Genomic DNA, 24,734 nt, shown 5'->3' with positions numbered 1-24,734 from the left:
ACTTATCGATCACAAAAATCCCCTGAAATTATGTTTTTTTCTTTAAATGTTGATGGTGCAAAATAAACATTACACAGAAGCTGCTCCAGTCAAGCACATTTTTATTAAGAATTTATTCACTTTAGGACACTGGTCAATATAACGCAGTGTAATAAACATCTTTCAAATTAAAAAAAAAAAAAAGATCAAAGTAGTACATAAAAAATAAACCCTCAACTTTTATGACAAAGTAAAACATCCATGTACATAGTAGACCAATGATATAGCAGGTGAGACATGGCCAACAAGAGGGGACAGAGGTCAGTGATGTAGTGCATCAAATGACAAAGTGCTGCTTAGAAGCGCAGAGCTAGTGGGTGGATGGTAAACATGTAGGGTTACAGTTAAACTATAAGGCAGGTACAGATAACCTGGAGTATCATAAAGAATACAGTAAATTAGAGCATGAAGGGAACAAATCATTCCTCCACTGGAGTAACCCAGACACTCTGAGCCAGTCAGTTTGAAAAAAGCTGGGTGTGACAATAAGGATTGTGCCAGCACATTAAGGACTTAATAGAAGGGAAATTGCACATTCATTCGAAAACCATTGTCAAAACATGATTGTGTTGTGTGCTACAAGGTGAGAGTATGGCTTACTATGGATGTTTACAACTACAGTCATTCTATTGATATATATCTACAAAAAAAGAGGGAAGACAGGCAGATTAGTGATTTCAAAAGACTCAAAAGAGTATTTGTGATGATTAGGATTGTGCATGATTGACATGCAAAGTCGCTTGGCCCAAAAAAACAAAACAAAACATTGATCTTCCAAAAAGACAAATGTATATATATTTAGACAAACAGATATACAGTACATTATGCAGTAAGTGTGACACTGTTAGGTTGTGGAGTGTATCAAAGTAAACAACTGTGGAGCCTCCACTGTAGTGATGCCTCTTAATGTTTTCTGAACTAGGTCTCCGCCTTTGTTAAACCATTGACAATACAAATATAACATTTCCTGATTACAGTTACTAGCATGATATACACTCCCACTGATAATCAATTCAGTGCTGATTTGTTCTCTTTGCTGAAAAATTATAGTGTCTGAATTGTTATCCTATGGCAATAATCCCCATGAACAACTTCACACAAATATACAGTGAGTTAAGAAAATTAAATACAAGCATTTTGTAGTGGATTGACTGGATTGACCTCCAGCATGTGATGAAGCCTGTCCAGGATAAAGAGGTGTTGTGGTCCCACCAGTTAACCATTTCCCACCCTTCTCCTCCACTTCTCCTGGTCTCTAAAAAAAAAGTGTTCATGAGAAGTCCCTCCTGGTACAGGAGAGATCCCACAGGTTCAAGCATGAAATGGATAAAGCCGAGCAGCCTGTTTTTCCTCCTTGCTTGTTCCTTTTTTCTCCCACAAAACCAGACTCCATAAAAAGGCACCATGCACTTTTATTGACCCAGACAGGAAGAGGACAAAAACAAAATGTGAAAAAAAAAAAAAAAAAAAAAAAATTAAATTTCCATCAGCAGCTATATCTATATTCACCTCTCTCTACTCTCTGGGTCAAACATTAAGGCTTCTGTTTCCATTTAAATTCATCTGTTAAGGCAACCTTAAGAGAAGGCAGAAAGATGACAAAGAATGAAGGAAAAAAATATACTGAAAATAATTTTTGATTACACACAGTAAAAGAAGGAGAAAAGACTTACAATTTCTCTCACCTTGTTATTTCCCTAGCTTTCATTTTCATACTGACTTAAACGCTTTTTGGACTTTAGCTCTTTCAACCACTGGGGTGAGTCTTCTTCACTACAAAGATAAGAGATAAACAGCATGAAGTTACAGCAGCCACAAGTCAAATGCACAAACAGTGCCTCTAGAGAACAGGTGTTTCTTACCCATTTTCTTTCCCACCAGGTGTGGGAAGTACACGTGCTGCCCGTGGAAGGAAGGGGGACTTTGGGGAACGAGAGGGCTGTGAAGGTCCATCGGTTTGATTTTCAGAGTCGCCTCTCTTCTTTAGCTGGGCCTAGCAATGTGTAGGACATAATAAAGGAGTCTTTTAGAAAAGGGTCATCCAGCTGGATTTACAATAAAAATACACAATTCTGTGTAGCAAATACATGACAAGACATGCCAAAATCAAGAGCATTACATTTTCTTTATTTCATTTTTTAAGTCAAAACCTCAGGTACAGTTCACCTTTAAAGCTGAAGGGTCTACCCCTGGAAACAGGGCAATCCTCTGTGGCTGGGAGCCTACAGCAGGGCAAGTGTCAGCTCCTCTGTCTTTATCCTCAGAGTCTGATTCATCCTCTTTACCCTCAACTTTTGCCTCTATCATAAAGAGAATACAAATAATACAAATTCTATAATGTTGTCATATGTAAGCATACAGTTAAATTAGTTAAAAAATGTGGGTGAGGTAAAGTGCAGTAACACATTAGTCCTCTATTTCTGAGAGATTAAAATGCATTTGGACAAAATGATGAAAAATATGTGCATTGTGTGAGTGCTTAACTTTACATACATGTGTTTAACATAAAATGAAGAAAATAATCTGATAGTTTTAGACAAACTATGTTCTAGACAAACTATGACAGTTCTAGACAAGCACTAACCCGTGGAGTCTCTGTAGAGCCAGTCCTCAGTCGTTTCTCCCCCTCGTTCTGCCAGCACGGCACTCTGACGGGCAGCCCTGGTGGGCCTTGTGCGCGGGGCTCGTTTCTTTCCCAGCTGGGCTCTGGAACGGAGTGCGCTGGTGTCTAACAGAGTGGTTGGAGCCTGCAAGTCGAGTCAGAGAGAAAATGTACCAGTTGACATTAGGGCTGGGTACCAAATTTAAATACTTTTATAGCATTCAGCAAACTGCTTCAATACTATAGAGTATCAAAAAAATGCCTTGTTAGAGTGGACGTGGTTCAGGACATACATTAGCAGATCCTCACTTCAAATCCAGCTTTTGTACATTTTTATTCATTGATATGTTTGCAGACAACTTTAAGTAGATATATTTTTTTTATGTTGTAAAACTGCTTTTAGTGTAAAAACGGCAAGCTGATGAAACTACATTTATAGCGTAATGTGTGGTGTAACTTTCTTTTACTTAAAGTGGATTTTATAAAATCAGCATTAAAAAAGTAACAACCAGTAAGTCAAGGTCTTAGAATCGGTAGAATCAAAAAAGTATTTTAAACAATACCCAACTGACAGAATATTAGCATAAAAGCATAATTAAGAACATGTCAGAAACTTCAAATATTTGATGAAAGAGTCCAGTTGAAGCACATGTGATAGTAAGTATTTTCAAAAGAACTGAGCTGTGATTAACTCAGGTGACGCTTACATCAGGGAACGACAACAGCTGGGTCTCAGAGGACGATGGAAGAAGGCCATCCAGACTGTCTGTTTCAAACTGTGAGCGATGTTCAGCTGGCGTATGAGGGGGAGTGGGCTTCCTTGGTGACAGGCTGAGATTGCTTTCTGAGCTGGGAGTGGCAGGAGTGAGGCTGGGATATGTGTAATAAAAGCAAAAAAAGTTAGGAAATACTTTTAAAACCAATCATGAAGCTGCTGTAACCACGGTTTCAATCAAATACCGAGTCTTAGTCATGTCTTTTCTTTTTTCCTGTTAAGAGTGTAAACGCTAAAAACAGACGATAAGATTCTGATGAATCCATCATAGTGTTCAAATATATCTAACAGGCTGCAGTTTACACTTTTTCTACAAATGTAAACTGACTTTTTAATCAGAGATGGTAAATGTTGTGATATTATTTTGTGACCACAGGGGGTCAGTAAAAGCTTGCAGAAAAATAAAGTTGATATGCCCTACAGGGTATTGCTGGAGTTTTGTTTTCTAATATAATCCGCAAAACAAATTATAAAACCAACAAATAACTTGCCTTGCTAACTAAATGGCACAGAGTTAACACCATGATCATGCTTTGGCTATGCAGGCTAAGTATGTAATGAGAAAAAGGTTTAGAAAAGATTTAGCATTTTCAAAGGAACTGCTTTTAAAAGATAACATGGTATAACCTACTATAATGTATACAATGATGGTCAAATATGACATAATTTACTTCTTAAAGAAGCTCATCTTGAAACTTGACATCCATGGTACAGATTTGCACAAATGGTTTACATGACTTTATGTATTTAGATGTTTTATCTTCTGTTCATGTTTACTCATGCTATTGGCTGCACACTTTTAGACACCATCTATAAAAACAGTAACCTCTCTTGTACACAAAAGATCAGTATAGAAGAAAAAAATTGTTAACCTCTTTATATGTTTATAGTATGAGGCTGTTTATAGTTTTAAACATCATATTCAGACATAGCCATACACTCATAATGTCATATTCCATGTCCATGTAACTGTTTGGAAAGAGGCTCACTAACAGTCCTCCAGCCCTTCAAGTCATCCCCCATCTTCCCCATCACCATACCCATGTGTCCTGGATGACACATGGGTATGAAACAAACAAAAGATAAAAAAATAAGAACACTACAGACACACATGAAGGTAGATACTTCTCTTCCGCATCTATATAAAAAAAAAAAAAAAAAAACACACACACAAAAAAACCCAACACATATCATCTCTAGATAGTGCAGACAGAGTGTATGTATACCTGTCGTCAGTACGCAGTCCTGTCTCCCAAGTCCCATACTGACTGTCTGTCTCGCAGACTGGAGTTTCTGAGTCCTTCCCATCCTCTTCATCTCTGACACTCTGCTTCTGCTGCACCTGGAGTTGGGAGGGGGTTGTTTATCAATTCAGGAGAAATCAATTTTGGTCTAAGTTGCCGTATATAGCAGACTAGCTAGAAAGACTTTAAAAACAGCTTTCACTTTACACATTGTAGGTGTCAGCTAACAATCTGGCCCAGGTTAAGTTCCGCAAATATGTGTGATGGGCAATTAATATTTTTAATGCAAAGTTGAGCCAAAATTCAGATTAACTGAACAGTAAAACATTATCATCAGTAATAACGTACAGTTGGTCAATCTAACATCGCAGGAACTACAGAGCCAACAGTGCTGCTAACAGAGCTGCATCCTGTCAAGCCTGACGTGCGTACAGTGGTAAGACACATAATAAAAGTTGAAGGGATAAATTAATGGAGACATGGCCAGAGTGGGGACAAAGGCTGAGATAGGTGGGTGGGTGATTGTGTGTGTGTTTGCTGTCTACTGAACCATGCCTCTTTTAATGAGGCTGGTACAGAGGACATACTGTCTGAAAACCAAACAGAGCTCACAGAGGCAAGCCTGTGCATGAACTGATAATCGTGGCCTATATAAGAGAAAAAAAAAAAAAGAAAATCCTTCTGTCCTTCTGTCCTTTGATGCTGCCTGAAGGGTGGACAGAGAAATGTGATACACCTGGCTCTGTAAATGCCTAGGTTCCCAGATTATGAGAGCAGTTTAACTGTGATTAAAAGCTCTTTTTCTTACAGTTTTATAAATTGTCTTCTTTGTGTAAAGGGAAATAAGACTAAGGCAAAAAACATGCAATACAACAAAACAGTAACATTAGAGGTTGTTGATTAAGAGAGCATGAAAGAGTGAGAAAAAGGAAAAGCAGTGCAGGATGTCATTCATCAGCTAAGCCTTTCCTGTCAGGAAAAAAAAAGCCCTGCCTCTGAGAAAGTCCCGGGAGCCAAGTCCGTCCTGCTCAAGGATTTACTACTTTAACACATTTAAAGTTAACATCACAGGGTCATTCCACTTAAATATCCACACACTTCTCTGGTGGTCTTATTTGAAGAGCAGCAATCTCAACAAGATGAGAAGACTTGCCATAAAGAATAGGCTAGAGGGAGTTGTACCTGAAGTACAGAAACATTACCAAGTGATTAACCGGATCAATACCATCTAATGTAATGTAATAAAACCTTTCAAAAAAATAAAGAAATTATTCTGAAAAAGCAGCCTTGATGTTCTTTCATTAGCAATATATAAGAGTGGATTGTGGCCCAGACATAATAATTGCATTATACTAAAATGGCCTAATTTAGAGAGTTAAAGATCTTAGTGAGTTTTAAATAACATGGATTGTCGAAAGGCAAGGGATGCTCAAAAATACCAAATTCATCAGACATGTTGCCTGCATCAAAAACAGTCGAGACACGAACATTTTAACATCTATGTAACTGCCATGTGGGGCTAATTCATTGGTTTTGGAACGAACCAAGAAACTGTCAGACGCAGCCCTTTCAAATTTGAATGTCAGAAAAGCTATTTGATAAGCTTTGAGGACAATCACAGAGCCTGATAACACCTTTCTGACGTGGAAAGGCCTGGACCAAATGTGTTGTGCGACACTTATTACAATCTACAATGTTAGGAGTTTACTAAGATCTGAAGTATCATTATGGATGATTTAAGAGGCGTAGAACTGACGAACCTTGAGTACACTATGAACAGAATGGTTGGTTCGGTTCCAGCTCCATAACCTGGTTATGTCATGCTTCTCTCTTCTACCTGTTGATACACATTGCTACCACTGTTGTCAAAATGCCAAAGAATTAAAAAACTGGGGCTTGTAAAATGCTGTTTATTAGATTTCTCCGTGCATGTGTAATACTCAACACACCCAAAACACATCCTCACCTGAAGAGTATAGGAGAAGGAGTATTGCGTTTGCTGGAACATATTCAAGAGAGGCCCCATTATACGGCAACAAAAAGAAAGACTGCCCAAAGCAGCTTTAGATGACCATTCAAAATCTCATAAAATTTATTATTTGGTAAGATAGGGCCTTTTAATAGCCTCAGTACTGAAAATCAAATTAACTTTCTTTTGAAACAGAGAATGTCAGGTCAGACAGGCTTATTGGACAACAAATTAAGACAAAAAAACCTTCAAGATCGTGTAGTTGCACTGCTGAAAGGAACGTCACATGTTTAGGCTCTGCTATGAACCACAAAAATTGATGGAGGAACAAACAGGTCTAGCAGCAATAATTTAGAGCTGTCTAGAGGAAGGCTTTTCGTTAATAACATTAGCAATAGTCAGCTTCCACTAGGCAGGAAGGGTGTGTCAGGGGAAACAACATAACAAAGAGCGGATAAATGGAAGAATGAAGGAGAGAAAGGGCTGATCACTAAATATGGTTAAGTGACAATTTGATGAGGAAGGGGCTAGAACAAGGCTTTGGAAACTTGTACTTGATAATTCAATGATTCCTGAATGGCACACCTAACCAGATGACACACTCACTGTTTTAAATTGCTCCTGGATAGATGGAAAATGGCTTGGTGTGTTGTTGCTTCCTTTAAAAAGGTTCTGTTGTAAAATACCTAACAGATGTTATATCAGGTCTTACATTAGGAGAACCCAGAGTGAGCCATAGATCTAAGCCATGCACTTCAACATGGACATAGAATCCAGGACACAAGGTTATAGCCCAGTTTGTGATACTGTTGAGCAATGTACGTGTATATGTATCCCATGATCCGTATCAGATAAGGTCTTTCAAGTCATAATGGTCTAGAGTGTTATCTCAAATCAGATACCTCACTTTTTACATTAAATGTTAACACTGCACTGCTAATTTTGCTGGGAGAGTGGCTCATCATAAAGACAAGTTATCTAGGTAATAATGAATGCGAACTGGTGAAAGCACCTTGAATGATGCGAGACTATCAACAGCCCCGACCTCTTGCAGTGTGTCCCCACTCTCCGCTCTCTGTTCATCTGCTCTAATCGGTCTGGCTAGGGTGGAGTGGGGAAATATGCTCTGTGTGCACAAAGCAATAATCAATAACAACATCCTACACATATTCAAAACAACTGCTTCCACTGGAACTAATCTCATGTCAACAAATGCGCACATTAGCTGCATGTATAAGAGCTCACATGAAGACAAACCAAAGAGTGCTGCATCATTCTTTCATTACATAAGTGATACATACAGACAAAGGCTCAATCATGTACAAAGCAGAGGGAAAGAATGTAACAACCTGACTTGGCTTAAGACTTTAACTCAAAGAGCACTGAACCTGACTTAAAGGATTATTCTCATTGTTTTCAGTGTGGTTTTCCTGGTTTTTGCTGATATTGCTAAACACACAACAAAAAGGCACAGGAGTTACATGTCCACAAGTAGCTGCAAGTAATCGTTTACTTCATGACATCTGTAAGAGATCGACAAACCCTCTGTAGTATGAGCAACCAGATGACTCAATCTGAAGTACAGAGATATATAAAAGGCAGAAGTTTAATAATAATAATAATAATAATAATAATAATAATAATAATAATAATAATAATAATAATAATAATAATAATAATAGCATACATGGTTTAGAAATTGGTAACGTTTCATGGAGTCCCAATACAACTATTGTTTTTTAGGTTAACAAAATTCTGTATGTTTACATTACCACTCTACTGGCTGAATTTGTAATACTTCTGTCACTTAGCAAAATTATAGAAATAGTGTAGACTAAAATTAATAAATTTTAGCTATCATACATGTTGCGTACATGAGAGCGACAGGAGAGAACGTTCTGAGATACATAGAAGATAGACTAAACAAGCATTTGTAAATGTGGCAGAGAAGGTGCAGTGCTCGCTAGTACTTAATGCCCTAATGCACAGAATTATTTTTCAACTTTACAAACAGCATCCCCTTAGTCACCATCTCTAGACATACATATACATGCATTCTAACATTTCTAGGGTCATTATTGAGAAATAGGTTTTTTCATATGCTATTCAACTGCCCTGGCCAGGATGTGCACGATACCCAAAATGATCTCTTATTGTCAGTTATCAATTTATCCCCAGCTTCGCGGAGAGCCACACAGCTCTCAAAGACCAAAACCACAGCTGGGGATGTATAAGACGACAACACAACTGATGAAAACACACAAACTTCATGAAAACACATCTTATCTTAAGGAGCTCTGACTCATGTTGTTTGCAAAGCAGATCAGCAAACAGGCGTAACCTACTGATAGGAATTTATTCAATTCCATATATGCATCTTTTAAATCTATCCTTAATAAACAGACCAGTTTAGAAGTCAGCATGAAGGAAAGTGAAAGAACGCCAAAGACACATCCCCTCCTCTTCGAAAGTTTAGTTGAGACAAAGACACTTCTCTATCTTATTTCACTACTAATTATATTACTGAAAACTCAGCGATATGCAACAGAATAAGCTGAAGAACCACTACAACAATGTGATGAAAGCAAAGACAAAGATAGATGAGAAGCAGGAGTGTCTGTACATAAAAAGGCTGATGCAGAAGTTCTTGGCATACTTGGCTAGAGAGCAAATAGTTGATGAAGGAGCAGCTGTTAAGACTTACATTACAAATCTGCATACAAATTTTGCTTGACTCCAATTCTACTGAGCACATTGTTATGGCTCTACTTATAATTATTTTTTTCTCAATTATTTTTGTTAACTGGAATGAGCGATGAAACTTGGCACCTATAGTTCCCGTTGAGTATTAGAATTTTAAATGAGCATGTTTTCTTACAGTGGTTGGGGTATTGGGTGCAGTGCGCCTGCGTAAAGACAGACGTTGCTGGCTGCGCAGTGAGAACCTGTGGATGGACTCCCTGCTGCGTGAAGCCAAGGAGCGCAGGGAGCTGGTTCTCCTGAAGTCCCCATTCTCGTTTCCTGCCCTGCCTCCTCCCTCTATCGAGCTGGATAAAAAGCTGAGTGCCCCATGAAGGGAGCGACGGACATTTCCCATCCATCCCGACACCTGAGAGTGAGCCACTGACAGCTTGTCCCCCAGATACTCCATCACAACCCACTTACAAGAACTGCTGTGTCAGATTAGAGTCTGGGAATTGAGTTGTGTTATCACAGCAACAGAAGATTGTTAGAGTCTAGTTCTGCTGGAGAGGTGACAGTCCAGGGACAGTTTCACTGATGTGTGTTGCAGGGATACTACTGAAGCAGTCAGGAACACAGCTCAGCAGGTAAAATGTGGAGATGTTGGTAGTGTCTTCTGATCACACCACTGCAGTATAAGAACAGCAGCCAGCCCTTTGCTGTTACAGGACTTAGGCTCGCCTCCGTTTCACTTCTAAATGGCCTTTCTGTTTCAACTCATCATTGTGAAGCCTTCAGGCTAACGTACTAAGTGAACTGGGAAGTTTTTGGGTGTCTTTTTCAATGCACACACAATATAGAATATACCTACTTTAATATACCTGTCACACAATCCAGGTATGCATCTAAATGTTATGTAAGGCCAGCACTCAGTAGTAATTATGCACCCCACTACTTCATAAGACAGTCTGAAAAATCGCTGTGCTGTCTACCAACAGGTTTCTCAGCCATGCTTCCCTGGCTTCAGGTACAAAGTAGAAACACCTATTCAAGTGCTAATAGAATAAGCAGCAACAGAGTCAGACCAACATATTATTTTTGTTTTGGCAGAACCTTCAATTATCTATTCACTTGTTTCAAGAACACTATGCCAATTCTCCAGGTGTGAGCTCCACTGTCCTGATCCTCCTGAGCTTCAGATACAGCTGACCTGACAGCTCTCCCACAGCTGGTGTTGAACTGTTTCTTCCAAAAGAAGTCCCAGATTGAAAGTTGAGGAATCCATCCATTCAGCAAAGCTACATCCTCATGGTGCGTAGTACTACACTACCCTCCTGCATAAAGCTGTTAGGAGAAATGGTGCAGGATAGCTGGTGGCAAAAGAGAAGCTGCTGTAGTCATTCGTATTCCAAAAGGAAAACCCGAAGGCAACAAATGCAATCTCAAACAGAGGAAACAGGAGTTATGTGGTGCGAAGGTCAAATCTAAAGGAGAAAAGAGGAACAGAGGGAAAATGTTTCTCTGCTCGCCTACTTCTGCAGGTATGGACAGGTAGGGGAAAATGCGTCAGCAGTGCTGCTCTCGGTATTCAGTGCTGTAGGACTCACTGTCAAGGAGAAATTGGGTGGAGAAAGGGAGTGTGGAACAGAGTCAGGCAGAGTGAGAGAGAGAATGGGAGGTCCCTGATTCAGAGCAGAGGGAGAGGGGAGGGAGATATATGTTCTGCGGTGCTCTGTCGTTACAGCCTGATTCAGTTGCAGGGCAAGACGTTAAAGCGTCAGCCAGAATAGAAAAGCAGAGACAAATGTTAGCAAAAAAGAAAAGCTGTAGCACCTTTATTTAAAGCATTGAGAAAAAGTAAGGGGGCAAAAGCGTGATATAATCTGATAGGTAGAAGCTCAACCAAGCGATCATGTTAGAGTGAAAACTATTAATAGATTGATGAGACATGCATAAGAGAGAGTGAAAAGACAGGTGTGGCTATGCCAGTGAAATGAACCTGTTTGTCAGCTCAACATTGTCCAAAGCAGCAATCACAGCATTAAATTGATGTTTGTTTGAATGTCAGTCGCACTAAAGCAGTAGAACAGATGCTTTTAACTTGCTGATACAAGCTACCAACCTAAACAGGTCTCTGTAATATGGTACCAGTGATCTGGTACCCTAAATAAAGCCACACTTGGGTGACTCCAGAGGCACTTTGGAGAATTAACCCCAAAGCAATCTGGGACAGAGAGGCTCATAAAAACAGAATCCCTGTCCACCTATGCCCCCTAGAGGTAATCTGATTAACTTTTCTTTGAAGTGCTTATATAAAAGGCAAGGTTGTCTGCTGCAAGTTGCTTAGCTTCCAGCAGCGCCACAAACGGACCCTCTCTTATGCACTATTCACCCTAATAATGGCTGCCTGAGCATTTATTCTATTATGCGCTAGGTAGCAGACAGTCTAAAAAGCTAAATTACATATTTGTTGAATATTTAATGCTCATCTTTAGGTAGTAAAAGTGTAGCAATTACTTAACAATAAAACAGCAAAGCTATAGTAATCAGTATCATCTCAATTTGATAACCAAGTGTAGTTAAGCCTCAAAATCCAGAGAAGCCGCAATATTTCTTCTACTATTGTAAATAACAAGAAATGTTCAAGGTTTGACATACATTATATAACAACGTGAATCTTGTTACTATCTGCAAATTTCCTGAAAATTCCTCCTCTTAGCACTAAACATCACCTACTGCAAGTGACTTCATCACTTCCCTTCTTCTGCTGAGCTCATCAGTTTGTGCCCCAGCCCCAGACAGAAACCCAACTAGCAACCACACAATGGAGATGATGCAGTCATTTATACAGAGTATAAAAACTGCCTACAGTATATTCATAGTTATGTAAGAGGATGTATATATCTTACAGAGAAAAACTGCATGAACAGTATTGTGTTGTCACTTACCCAGAAGCAGTTTAGAATCACACAGCACGGCCACATGTACAACACAGCTCTCAGCCTGGTGCCCAATTCTCCTCTGTCCTACTCACCACAATCAGAGCTTCTGACCAATGATTCACCTCATAGCTATTACCTCACTGATGTGAGGATGAGCACATTTCTACTAGTGTATACAATTCAAGAAAATGTAATCATTTAGAAAATGATTACTTAAAACTTCTCAGGGTTTATTTTCTTAAAACCCTGTTTAACCCTGTTAAAGTTTAAAAAAATGCTAGTTTTTAAGAACTTTTATTTGTGGTGGCATTTTCTTTTAAGCTTCATTAATATAATTACACAAAACCTGTAAATGGCCACTTATATAGCGCTTTAAATTGTATAATACAGCATCTTGCTCAGGATATATTAAGTTTTCTTTGTGTTATGTGATAGTAAACTGAACATGTTTGGTTTTGACTGTTGATTAGTGATTAAAAATTACACCTAAATAATATATAAAAAATGACTCTTAGTTGCAGCTGAATACCAATACAATTTGATATTTCCTTAAACAAATTGAAAATATTTATTGTACTGACTTTCACCAATATGGGACCTTCTATTATGTGCAACATTTTCTGAGATGCAAAAACACTGTGTATTCTTGTTCTGTATTAAACTACTGTAATTAGCGCCAAACCAAGAAACAGCACAGAGAGCAATAACAAGACAAATACTACATTGACACCAGGAAAAATGAAACGAACAATGAGAAACACAACCACTAGATGGTGGTAGTGACCTTAAGTGCTTATTTTGAGCTCTGCTTCATAGTACTCTGCAATTACTCTACCTCTGAGAAGGCTTTTAAAAAAGGGCCTGTAATTACAGCCTCAGTTATAAAAGGCCAAATTAACTCAACCATGTATATCTGATTACACTGGATGGGCCTCAATGCACATAATTTTTGTACATATTTATGTGTATAGTTGCAAAAATTGAGGCAAATTTTATTTACTAATTTCAAAATATAGTAAAAAGCTGAATTTACAGATTTCAAGTTAGAAATGACTGGGGTTACCAAGCAGCCCAGAGGAACGCAGTCACACATACACCTAATATTATGTGTCTACTTGAATGCAGGATACATGATCATTATGGGTCAATTTACTTCTTAGAGCTCCCTGAGCCACACTGACAGTCTTCTTATAAATGGGCAGTGAGAACATGCACTTATTAGCCATTTGTGTAATCCTGAATTACAGGTCTGAGAAGCCAGTTCCCTAGATTGTGATGTGGGAAGGGTGGAGTTAGGGCTACAGGTCCATGCCATTAAAATTAGTCACAATGCCTTTACTACCTGAGCACAGAAGCTGTCAAAGTTCATTTGACTAACTGCACTTCGGTTATTCTACAGTCAGTTTTCACTGCACGAGACACATGCACGATCACACACAGTGCTCATTATCAAGTGCACATAGATTTGCCTCCCTGTCTCTACACACCTGTTTGAAGAACAGTCCAATAAAAAAAACAGTGATTGTAATGAAGGTAGCTCAGTCAACATTCATATGGAAGCACTAACTTGAGCAGTGGATTTCAATCAGAGCTATAGCTTTTCTGTAATGCTGATTTACTAGCAGTCTGACTTACCCAGCTGTAGCGGTCCCGCTCTCTGTGAGCGCTGCGACTCCTCAACCTGGAAAGGCCGCCCTCCTCGGCACTGCTTGAAGGAGCTGATCGCCGCGACACACTGCGAGACCGCATCCTGTTCAATTCCTATGACATACATGACAACCTGAGTAAACTCTTAATCCGAATCACCTAACACAAATCTCCCCTAAAAGCTACATATTTTATTGTTAATCTGGAAGATTTACAATGGAGACTGGATACACTTAAAGGGGCTTTTGCATTCAGTATTCAGATTTATGTTTCTCATTTTCTGAAAAAGTTTTAATTTAAACTGTCTCTGGATGAAATTTACAAAATATAGTATTTTCAACATGAAATTTGAAAATCTTTAATGCCTCTGACTAACCTGGGATCCCTGTGATCTCCTGTGGCTCTGGATTTCTCCCCTGGTGTCTTTACGTTGTGGCTCTCTAGAGACCCAGACTGGCTCTGCAAGGGGGCTTCTAGAACCTTCACCTGGAGAACCAACAGTTCTGCTCTGAGGGAAAGGGGCCAAGTAAAATGGGTCATCCACCACAGCAGGCAAGTGCCTCTGTGATGCCAATTGCCGTTCCTCCTGCTTCACGAGGAGTTGCTCTAGGCCAAATCTGTTAGCATGTTTCTTGAGTTCAGCCACAGGCTTATCCACAGACATCTCATTAGGCCAGAGCTCCCACGGGTCCTGAGGAGACGTTGTCCATAGTGGACTTGAGAAATTGCCTGAAGTCTGTGGTGGCACCTTCCAGCTAACATCTCTCTCAGGTGTGGTTTGTGATCTAGTTCCAAAACTGGTGTCTACTCCCTGAAAACTAGGGACAGGAAACAAGTCTTTACTGGGGGAAAGATGTGAAGGTGTGGTTTGAGATGTGAAAGAGTCTATGTCAAGGATGGCAGGTTTGTAAGACTCCTCTGCTATGGGAGATGGCTCCTTCCATCGCATTGCAGGGTCACTGCGTTGAGAAACAACCTTGGGCAACGGATCATTTTTGAACACAGAGTCCAGATCCACCACTTTAGGCCTAAGAGGTGAAGCCTCCGACCTTGCCCTCTCCTGCTCCTCTTTCTTCTGCTTCTCTTTCTGGCGCTGTCTTTCAGCTTCTTGCTGTTTAGCAATCTGTCTAATTTTTTGTGCCTCCTCCCTTTCCATCTTTTCCCTCAGTCTCTTTTTCTCAAGCTCAAAAATTTGTTGTCTCTCCCTTTCAGCCTGCTTTTGCTTTTCAAACTCCAAAAGCTGTCTTCTCTCCATCTCATTGATTTTCTCCAGCTCATCCTTCCTCTGCCTTTCCCTCTCCTGTTCTTGTCTCAGCCTCTGGTTTTCTAATTCCTGTTTCTCGAGATCTAGTTGTCTCTGTCTCTCTCTTTCTAAATCTCTTTGTCTCTGTCTCTCCAGCTCTCTCTGCTTTTCCCACTCAAGCTTTTTCTGACGTTCCTTTTCCATTTCCCTTTGTCTTTCCCTTTCTCTTTCAAGCTCTTTTAGTCTTATTATTTCCTGATCCAGAGCCATCTGTTTTATTTTCTCTGCCTCTCTCTCCAGCTTCTCCCTTTGTATTTGCTTCTCAAGCTCCAAGACCTGCTGCTTCTCCTTTTCTATCTGCTTCTGCTTTTTATACTCTCTGAAGAGGTGTCTCTCCAACTCTTTCATTCTTTCCAGTTCCTCCATTTTCTCCTTTTGAATTTCCAGATGTCTCTCCATATCCTGCTCTCTTTGCCGCTCTTCCTCCCTTTGTCTTAGCCTCTCCCTTTCCTGCTCTCGCATTCTCTCTCTTTCACTCTGTCTTGGTCTGTCCAATTCTAGCTGTTTTTCTCGCTCAAGCTGCCGTTGCCTCTCTCTTTCTAGCTCTCTTTGTTTCTCTCTCTCGAGTTGTTGCAGTTTATGCTTTTCAAGCTCTATTTGTTTTTGTCTTTCCAGTGCATGTCGTTTCTCCTCTAGCTCTTGTTTCTCCATCTCAAAGCCTTTCTGTCTTTGCCTTTCAAATTCTCTTTGCATCTCGGTCTCCTTCATTTTTGCAAATTCTAAATGTGCTTGTTTCTCTAAGTCAAGCTTTCTCTGCTTATCCCTTTCAAGCAGTCTCATTTTAGCTAGGTGGCTTTCTGTCTCCCTTTTTAATTCTCTGTTCTTTTCAACCTCAATTATTTCCTCTGTTTGTCCATTTGACACAGATCTGATCTCCTTGTTTGATAGCTGACTTCCCATCAATGAATCGTCAACTTGATCTTGCGATTGGAAGATTTTTCCAAAAGCTTCATCTAATGATGGATTCCTCCTAACTGGAAGAATCTTCCCTCGAGAACCACCCACAACAGTCCTCACAGCTAAATCATTAAATGGCAAAGTCATGCCTCCTTCATTTGTTAATGCATATACAGGCGAAACTGGCTCCTGTATTTGTGCAGTCAAAGCAAAGTAGGTTGCCTTGGCTTTAGGCTGTTCTTCTGGCTGTTTTTTCAAATTTTTAGCTGTCTCACAAACCTCCTCCTGCTCTGCCTCTTTCTGCTCATCTCTCTTTTTATCTATAGCAACTTCCCTTTGTGATTCTGTTTGTTTGCCTTTCTCCATAACTTTGTGTTGGTCAAAATCTGTTGTAGTCCACTTTTGCAAAGCTCCAACTCTGAGATATCGTGGATGCTGTTCTGCTGTCAAAGTCAAAGCTGATTCTTGTTGTGCTGAACCAGTCCTCTCAGTCATCAGCAGGCTCCCCTCTGATCGTCTGGAGCGTAGTGTCATGGCTTTATCCTCCCAGTGAGCTGATGGGATGTTCTCACTCACTGCCCTGTTCTCTTCGACTGCCTGCAGAGTGTCAAAGGCATGTACCACTTGAAGAGGACTTGACGGAGCTAAAGGTTCTTTGTAGGTAGCAGTGACTACAGTTCCCTCATCTTCATTACATCCTCTTTTAAAAGATGGGCTGCTAAGTGTTTCCTTGAACTTGTTTACAGGTTTAGTCTCATTCACCATCAGCACACTGTGCCTCTCCACAATGTTTTCAAACAAAGATGCTCTCACTGTCTGTACTTCAATACCAAGGCTACTTTCCTTAGAAGTGGGGCCAAACTTCTCTCCCGCCTCAGGCCCTTCAGGAGCGAAGGCCTTTTTAACATGCGCTTGGGAATCTGTAAAATCCATAAATGTCATCTGGTCTCTGGGGGTGACAGCTGATTCTTCAGTCTGAGAAAATTGGACAAGTACACAGAATTGTTAAGTGATGCAATCTTGGAACATAGTCTATTTGTTCATTTTAACTAACAAAGGGGAAAGTCCTTCAAAACTCCACATTATGAAGTAATCTGTAAAGAATTTAATATTTTGAAAGTGGTTCTGAACTGAATTACTTTTTACTACAAACCAGAAAAGAACAAATTTGACGTGACAACAGAACAGGACACAATAGTGTACATAAAGGAGTTCAAGTGACTGAATGTACCAACTGTCAGTGCAGAAATGATATCCCCTTGTTCTATGCTGACCTCTTAACAGTGGGTGTGGTGCAGAGGTGGTAATCAAAGACTCTTTGTGTTGACATTTTCCCCGTGACCTCTCTTTGCGTTTTTTAATAACCAGCTGCTACCGGGTACGATTAATGTGCCGTTCGTCTTATGTTTCATAGCTTTGTACATCAGTGACAATTGTTTTAGTGGCAATGTCCCATTTCCTTTAAGAAAATGTTTCTCTAAACTAACACAAACCGAGATTGACAGGAAATGTAAACTATGTTTTTATTTGAAATCTGTATTTCATGTATGAATTTACAGCAGTAACTACATAGCAACTTTCATTAACTTTACTACTACTACTACTACTACTACTACTACTACTACTACAATAATAAACTTTTGGATGAGAAAGCAGAAAGATACTTAAAAGTAAATCTGTTCAGGGAATAGCATCTGAAAGCCATTCTTAGCTCTAAGTTCTAACAGAGTTTCAAATTTTTATTCTCATTTGCTTGTGAAACCTAAACCAAGCACAATAGAAACCAGTGCCTATGAAGTGTTGTCCCTCTCTTACCCTCCTCTGAGGATCTTTGCTGATCTCATTGAGGTCTGTTGCCCCACTGCCAAGGTCTGGTGACTTCTCAGATGAAAACCTGATGAACATACATCAGACAAGACAAAATCCATGCATGACAATGGAACTCCTGGACAAAGACATTAGACAAAAACAAACAGTGGACAGATTAAGAGCAGCTCTTACAATTTGGTTAGGTCTAATGGCAAGGGGCGAGGCTTCAGTGCTGGTTTCATGACGGGACTCTGGGTTGGCGTTGTATCCTCTGTCAGCTGCTTGATGAGCTGTTTAACACCCACTGGTGGCTCGCTCTCAGATACAACTTGCACTGGTGAGTTAAGGTCTGACCCTTGGCCTGTTACAGCAGTCCCAGGAGATGAGGACGAATCCAGAAGAAGACTGATACGTGACTTTATGCTAGTCCCACACTCTCTCTCATCAGTGTCCTTTACATCCATCTCGTCTGTCTTTTTGTTGTTATGATCTGAGATTGCAGGCTTAGCTACGCCATCGGGACTTTGTAGTGTGATACTTTGAAGGGTTTTCTCTTGCTCTCTCAACTGTGGCAGTGCCTTCTCCTCTGGAGTGTTTTCCTTGGTATTTGCCTTTGGAGTTTTACGATGTAGTGAAAGACCAATAGACTCAAATTTGGATGTGAGATCAGCTGAAAGAGGTCGTCTCCCACCCAAGCGAGGGGCGGGAACCGGTGTTTCTGTCTTGGTTGGACTGTCAAGGAAAATGGCTGATACAGGTCTGGGCCTAGCGCTTCTAGGCTGGGGTCGCAGTGGCACAGATGCCACAGCTTTAGCTTTTTCCTTCTCCTTTTCCTCCTCCTTCTGCTCTAACTGGTCAAGACAACCCATGGACTTGGCTCTGGTAATAGGTGCCCCACCTTTGCAGGATGTGACCTGGTCCTTCTCGTCTTCCTTTTCATTGGTTCCAGGGCACTCTGCAACTGTTTTTTTAAGGCTCTTGGAGTAGGCCAAGCTTTTTGGAGCAGTTTTCCGCCTCTCCGCTGGAATAGGAAAAGTTGGTTTGCTGGGGTCTCCAGGGTCAAGGGAAAAAGCTGGTTTGAATGGCTGGACAACTGGCTTGGTTGTTTGTCCAGTGTTCAACTTGTTAGACATTTTAAAGGTGGTAGGGGCAGGACGGTTGGGGTTAGTTGACATTGGCCTTGGTTGGCCAGTGGCAACTGGTTGCTGTGGTTTTGCACTGCATGGAAGCTCTGGTAGGTATCCAGCAAGTCGCGTGGACTCTGGTCGTGGTTTGGTTTGGGGCTTAGGGGCAAGTATGGGCTTTATAGTGGGGTTTTTATCCACAACAAAAGGTTTGGGAGTGAGTCGGGGCTTGGGGCCAGGGACAGATTTGTTAGGTTCTGGAGTGATAATATGGGACTGACTGATGGGAGAGATATCAATGAGGTTCTTGTTGCTAGAGTCAGTCAACGGACTCAGATGATGTCGTCCAGCCGCCACTGTCCTCCCTACCTCTCCAGTCTGAACCTCTACCTGAGTAGCCATCATCTTTAAGAGCACCTTTAAACAAACAAAAAACAAAACATTTGCTTTATGGACTTTTCTGTTAGTAATGTATTCCACAACAGCACTGCATCTTGCAAAAATCAACTCACACAGTAATTACGCATGCAGCACTCACCCTATCTACACATTAATGTGGACTTTGTCTTGGGAGCGCCCTAGGCTACACAATCATACATGAGTGAGACAGATATCTATTCAAGATTATTGATCACAGCCTGACCCTCACACTGTTGTTTTGGTCATCTACTGTATATTCACACTTATAGCCATTTTTCACTTAAGGGATTTTAACACTAGGAAAAGAACAGGTGTGAATAATACTTAGCTACTTCACTGACTCCTGGTATTGCACATGCTGAATTACTGTCACAAAATGGCTTAGTGGGAGTCTGGATAAAAAATAAATCATTACGAACACCTTTTCAGCTTCCATGAGTCTTATGTGAATTAGGGCTGTGCCATATGATATCGAATGATACAAAACATCTGTCATATTGTGATATTGACTATTCACAGTAGCTGCGTGACCAGTATTTGCATGTGTGCCAATAATGTGGACGTCTCACACGGGACCACAAACAGAACAAGCATAGTGAAATGCCGAGCTCACATCATAAAAGAGTTTGAGAAATTAATGCTTTTGGCTTTTGATTCCTTGGATTCCACTTTTTAATATATTTTATGGTTTTTGAATGACCCACAGTTTTAGTTTGAGGTACATTTTTGGTGACTTTTCAACTTCTCTATTAGTGTGTATTGCAGAATGCAAATATTGCATATTGCAAATGGCCAAGCTATAGTAGGTGATATCACACACATCAACTTCTCAGCTTCAGCCTTTATGAAAAAATTTCAGCTCTTTCAGCAAAGACAGCTTAGCTTTTTTCAGCTTTGCTTGGAAATTCCTTTCAGCGCTGAAGCATTCAGTGCATTTTCTTTTTGAAAATGCTTTTTCTACTTACTGTAATAGGTCTTTTTTCCTTATCATACAGCGCTAATATGAATACATTTTTGGTGTGTTTAAGGTAAACCTTTACGCTTATCTCACAAAAATGCTGTGTATTATGGAGTCATTCTCCAAAAGTCGTTGCTATCAGTCATTTTTGCTAGTTAATAACATTTTATATTTGATTACTCTATATAGTCATTTTATTTACTGCAGACATTTTCCCTTCTCATATGAGAAAAAGTACACCTGTAAACTAGTGAAACTAAATGGGATGTAGTAATTATGGTACACCAGTGTTTTTTCTATGGCAAAAGCTCTACTTGCAATGTGATGAGTTTCAGAAGTGTTGGTATTGAGCTCAAGTTACAATACATCTTAAATAGCAATTTACATATACTGCATCTGGCTACACATTTTAAATATTAATTTAGTGGATACTTCATTGCCCGATGTGTTTTTGTTTCAGCAAAAAAACAAAAGCATATGCAAACGGACATTGTTTTATCATTTTTTCCAAACGGTTCATTGTTCACTGGGGAGGCAGTGGCATAGGGTCGGAGGTTTGCGCCCCACTCCTTCTGACCATATCTTGAAGCCTCCCTTGGCAAGACACTGAACCCCCAACGGCCATGCAGTGCCGGCTCCAAGCCCAGTAGAAATTGGGGAGGGTCGCATTAGGAAGGGCATCCGGCGTTAAAAATTGTACCAAAACAACATGCAGACAAATGACCTGCTGTGGCGATCCTGAACTCATAGGAGAAGCCGAAAGGACAAAAAAATAAATTATATGACTTAGCTATGTTCGGGCAGTTGTAATACAGATTATTAAAAACTATCATTTTGTTTTGCCATAATCACTTCTAATCAATCAAAACTAATTTATACATAATGTGCATCGCGAAGATGAATTACAGCTTACAAACATCTAAACAAAATGGTTCTTCAGTTGCAATGTTAGACAGGGGAGCAGCTGGTCAGCTGTACAATATCATTGTTTTTATTCTCATGTTGAAACCCAGGCAAGCTGTGCTTAGATAGTGAATGGGGGATTCCACTTTAAACTCATACCTGACTGCTATTAAAGGATTAGCTCCTCCTCTGATGGTCTTAAACTTAGACTCTTCAGTCTAAAAGTAGTGATAATTAAATATATTAATAATAACATAATACACGATACACATAATACCAATAAATAATTGAGAAATATGAGAACGAGCACCAGTCTGTGGACACACTTTGACAATATATCTGTTTCATTGGTCATTTCTACAGTGAGAACAAAGATAGAAAACAGTGGAATTCCAGCAGTTCCATGTTAGCCCTTTAAGAGTCTCCATTGTTACGTCTTACAATGCTTTCCACATGTTGCTCATATTGTGCAACAGCCCTTTCAGAAAAATAAAAAAAAAACCTGGAGGAAAGCCCTGTGAACAATTTCAGCATATGTTACCTGATCAGATGTCAACCGTCTGCTGTAGAGCTCTGGCTTCTGTTGCAACCAAGTAGTGATGTCATATCACTAAGGTGGAAGGAGCCTAGATGAAGAGAAGGAGAGCCACACTCTGTGTCAACATAGCACGTACACTTTCTGTACTTGGATACTGCTGCACTTAGGGCTGTGGTGGACAAATCACAGCACAGCTATGTTCTCACACCTACATTCAAAGGAGATGACAAAGTATGCATGCATACAGAGTTGAATAAACATAGTCAAGCCCATGCATCTGTGCTGATGGCACATGTCCAGACATAAAAAAAAAACAACAAAACACACAAGGAAAGTCATTATCGGTCATTTTTGTGTGAGAACATTTTCTGTTTTACATTTGCTTTAAACCCCTGATAACTGGTCACCTGCCATCACTTAACAATGATGCTGTTTGCTGTCCTGTCATTTTTACTCTTAGGTTGATAAGTTTTAACAACTTAGCTGTTGATTAAATTATTTCAATTCACACATTTGCTGCACAAACAATGGAAAAGGAGATTTATGGATGTAGTGAGAGAGGACATGAAGTTAGTTGATGTGAGAGAAAAGGATGCAGAGGATAGGGTTAGATGGAGGCACATGAGTTGCTGTGGCGACCCCTGAAAGGGAACAGCAGAAGAGCCAAACAGCAGAAGACTGCACAAAGAATGTAAAATGGGAAGAAAAACAAAATGAAGAAAAAATACAGTAACTCGTGCTTAGCAAACAAACTGAAAATCTGAACTTTAGACACTAACGGAAACGCCTTTGCCAAGATGGAATGCTAAACATTTGCTGCGATGGTGGGTCGAGCAGCACAGCAAGGATTAGGACAGCTTTCTGTAGCTTGGATATATGAGCATACTACACAAAACACAATACCAAAAGCCACAAACAAAAACAATCAACAGGTCTAAAATTATCCAGCTTTTCTTCTGACATGGTAAATATGTTGAATATTCAAAACAAGTGACAGGCATCAGTGATTGCACAAATAAAGACACGTTTCTTTGATTTTCTTTGGCACGTGACTTAAACAAAACCAGTACAGTGTTTTTGCACAGAGGGAAACTAGGAAAATATATTAAGTCGGTAACCTGGTTAAGCCAGTTATGCAGAGGAAACGTCCTAATGGAGACAATGGGTTCATGCCAAATATTTACAAGAAATTTAGTTTTTCTCAAGTGATTTGAAATGCACCCCAGTGTGCAACATCTAAATCTATAACTCAAGTTATCGGCTGTAGAGTTTAATCAGTTTGGAATATTTGTTAGTAATAATAGGAACACAATCCAGTTGATAAGGTAAGATTGTCATATTTATTGCCAATAAACTTATTTAATTAATAGAGGGACGTTAGAATTAAACTTGGCTGTAAATGTAACAAGTAACCAAGAGTACTTGACAACTGGAAGATGTTGTTATATGCCCCAAATGGAAAAGAAATACAATCATGTCAAAACTAATCATTTAGTATAAGAGACGTTCACAAAGATCATTTATAGTTATTAAGTCTAAACACCCTTACAGCAAAGGCCAATTAACTAAGCTAGGTGAATACAGTGATTTTTTTAATAAGAACCATCCCCATTAAAGTCACCCTGTCTAGAATTGGCAACCAGTTGTTATCTTTTCTTCCTGCCTGTCTGTTCACATTAAACACCTCGTATCGGGGACAGTACCCGGTCCAGTTTAGCAAAAAGACAGAGTTGGCCTGCACACAAAAAGAGTGCATTTAATGCACCAAACCTACGCACAAGTTTAGACTGAACACGATACATTGAGAGCAAATATAAAGTTCGAGATGTCTAATAAATGCGAAGACTTTAAATAACTGATAAGCGCAACAGCTTGCTGGTTAGCAGCCATAAGCTAACAACTGAAGAGGCTGAACTCGCAAAATGGAAACACTAACTGAACCTGTCTTTCGCTTGATTCCGAACTGGAACTGCAGACAACTTACCTAATAGGAAAGTCCGTTTTGCCTATTCCCGTCGAAACAACTTCAAGTGCATTACAATTAGAACACGTAGCAAATTAATTACGAGACTTGACAACAGGTTAATGCAGGGCTAGCTGGGTAGCTAACTTAGGTAGTTTACTTAGCTAGCCTGCTGGCTGGCTATCCCGTCTCAGGTTGCAGTGTTGTTGACAGGCTAAACTACACAGCACTGAACAAGCCGCCCCACTGGTTAGCCTTACAGTGTCAAGTGAGCCAACACAAGATGTGTGTTCCGGTTTTTTTCAAAACAAAGTTTATGATAAAATGAACTCAACTAACATTATTGCAAAATTTGTGCTTTTAACTGAGGGGCTAAATGTACATACGGCGACAGAGGAATTAACTGGATGTTCCTTGGTTGTCTAGATAATGCAATAAGCGATTTTCGCCTTATTTTTAAAAAGCCCCACCGTTGGGACTTCCGGTTGATGCTAAGCTAAATGTATAACTTGATACGTCTGTGACTTGATATTTGACTGAAGTTGGGACAATGTGACTGATCCCATCCCAGCTATGTAGAATTAATTGGTCATTTTCTTTTTAAAAATAAACCGATTAGGTGTAGAGTCCTCCTTTACAAACTCGGAAAAATACGATTGTGACTAATGGGCGTCTCATTAAGAATTGTAATGCCAAGAACAGGGCAGGCCACATAATTTGTGTGTCAATATTCTTATGAATTTAATTGAACTCTGGTAACAGTCCGTACAATAAAATTCAGGTTTAACACTGCCCTCAAGTGGAAAAACATAAATAGTGCATGACTAAGAGGCACTGTCCTACTTCGATGGTGATTGCTAGTGTTTGACCACAGAAAACCTAATCCTTCGTCCTCCGTGTTAGCTCATGGCAGAAAAAA

General features: G+C 39.9%; 1 protein-coding gene across 2 annotated transcripts; it reads right to left on the bottom strand.

Moving 5' to 3' along the window:
* Positions 1–84: 84 nt before the first annotated feature.
* On the bottom strand, positions 85–24,606 carry si:ch73-138n13.1 (uncharacterized). 2 transcript variants are annotated; one of them, XM_067519741.1, is made up of 13 exons: positions 23,837–24,606; positions 21,856–21,940; positions 18,102–19,450; positions 17,916–17,994; positions 14,277–17,075; positions 13,889–14,014; positions 4,643–4,758; positions 3,349–3,511; positions 2,624–2,786; positions 2,206–2,339; positions 1,902–2,032; positions 1,713–1,812; positions 85–1,615 (listed from the first exon to the last, which is right to left on the bottom strand). In XM_067519741.1, the coding sequence occupies exons 3-12, from the start codon at positions 19,436–19,438 to the stop codon at positions 1,737–1,739; spliced, it is 5,124 nt and encodes a 1,707-aa protein (XP_067375842.1). In that variant the 5' UTR covers positions 19,439–19,450; positions 21,856–21,940; positions 23,837–24,606; the 3' UTR covers positions 85–1,615; positions 1,713–1,736. The 2 variants fall into 2 exon arrangements, with proteins under 2 accessions (XP_067375842.1, XP_067375841.1); XM_067519740.1 differs by having other exon boundaries at positions 1,725–1,812.
* Positions 24,607–24,734: the final 128 nt, after the last annotated feature.

This window comes from Channa argus, chromosome 11 (assembly GCF_033026475.1).
Source record: "Channa argus isolate prfri chromosome 11, Channa argus male v1.0, whole genome shotgun sequence".
Classification (NCBI taxonomy): Eukaryota; Metazoa; Chordata; class Actinopteri; order Anabantiformes; family Channidae; genus Channa; species Channa argus.
Note: the sequence above shows the minus strand (reverse complement) of the source record. Positions and strands in the feature narration are given on the sequence as shown.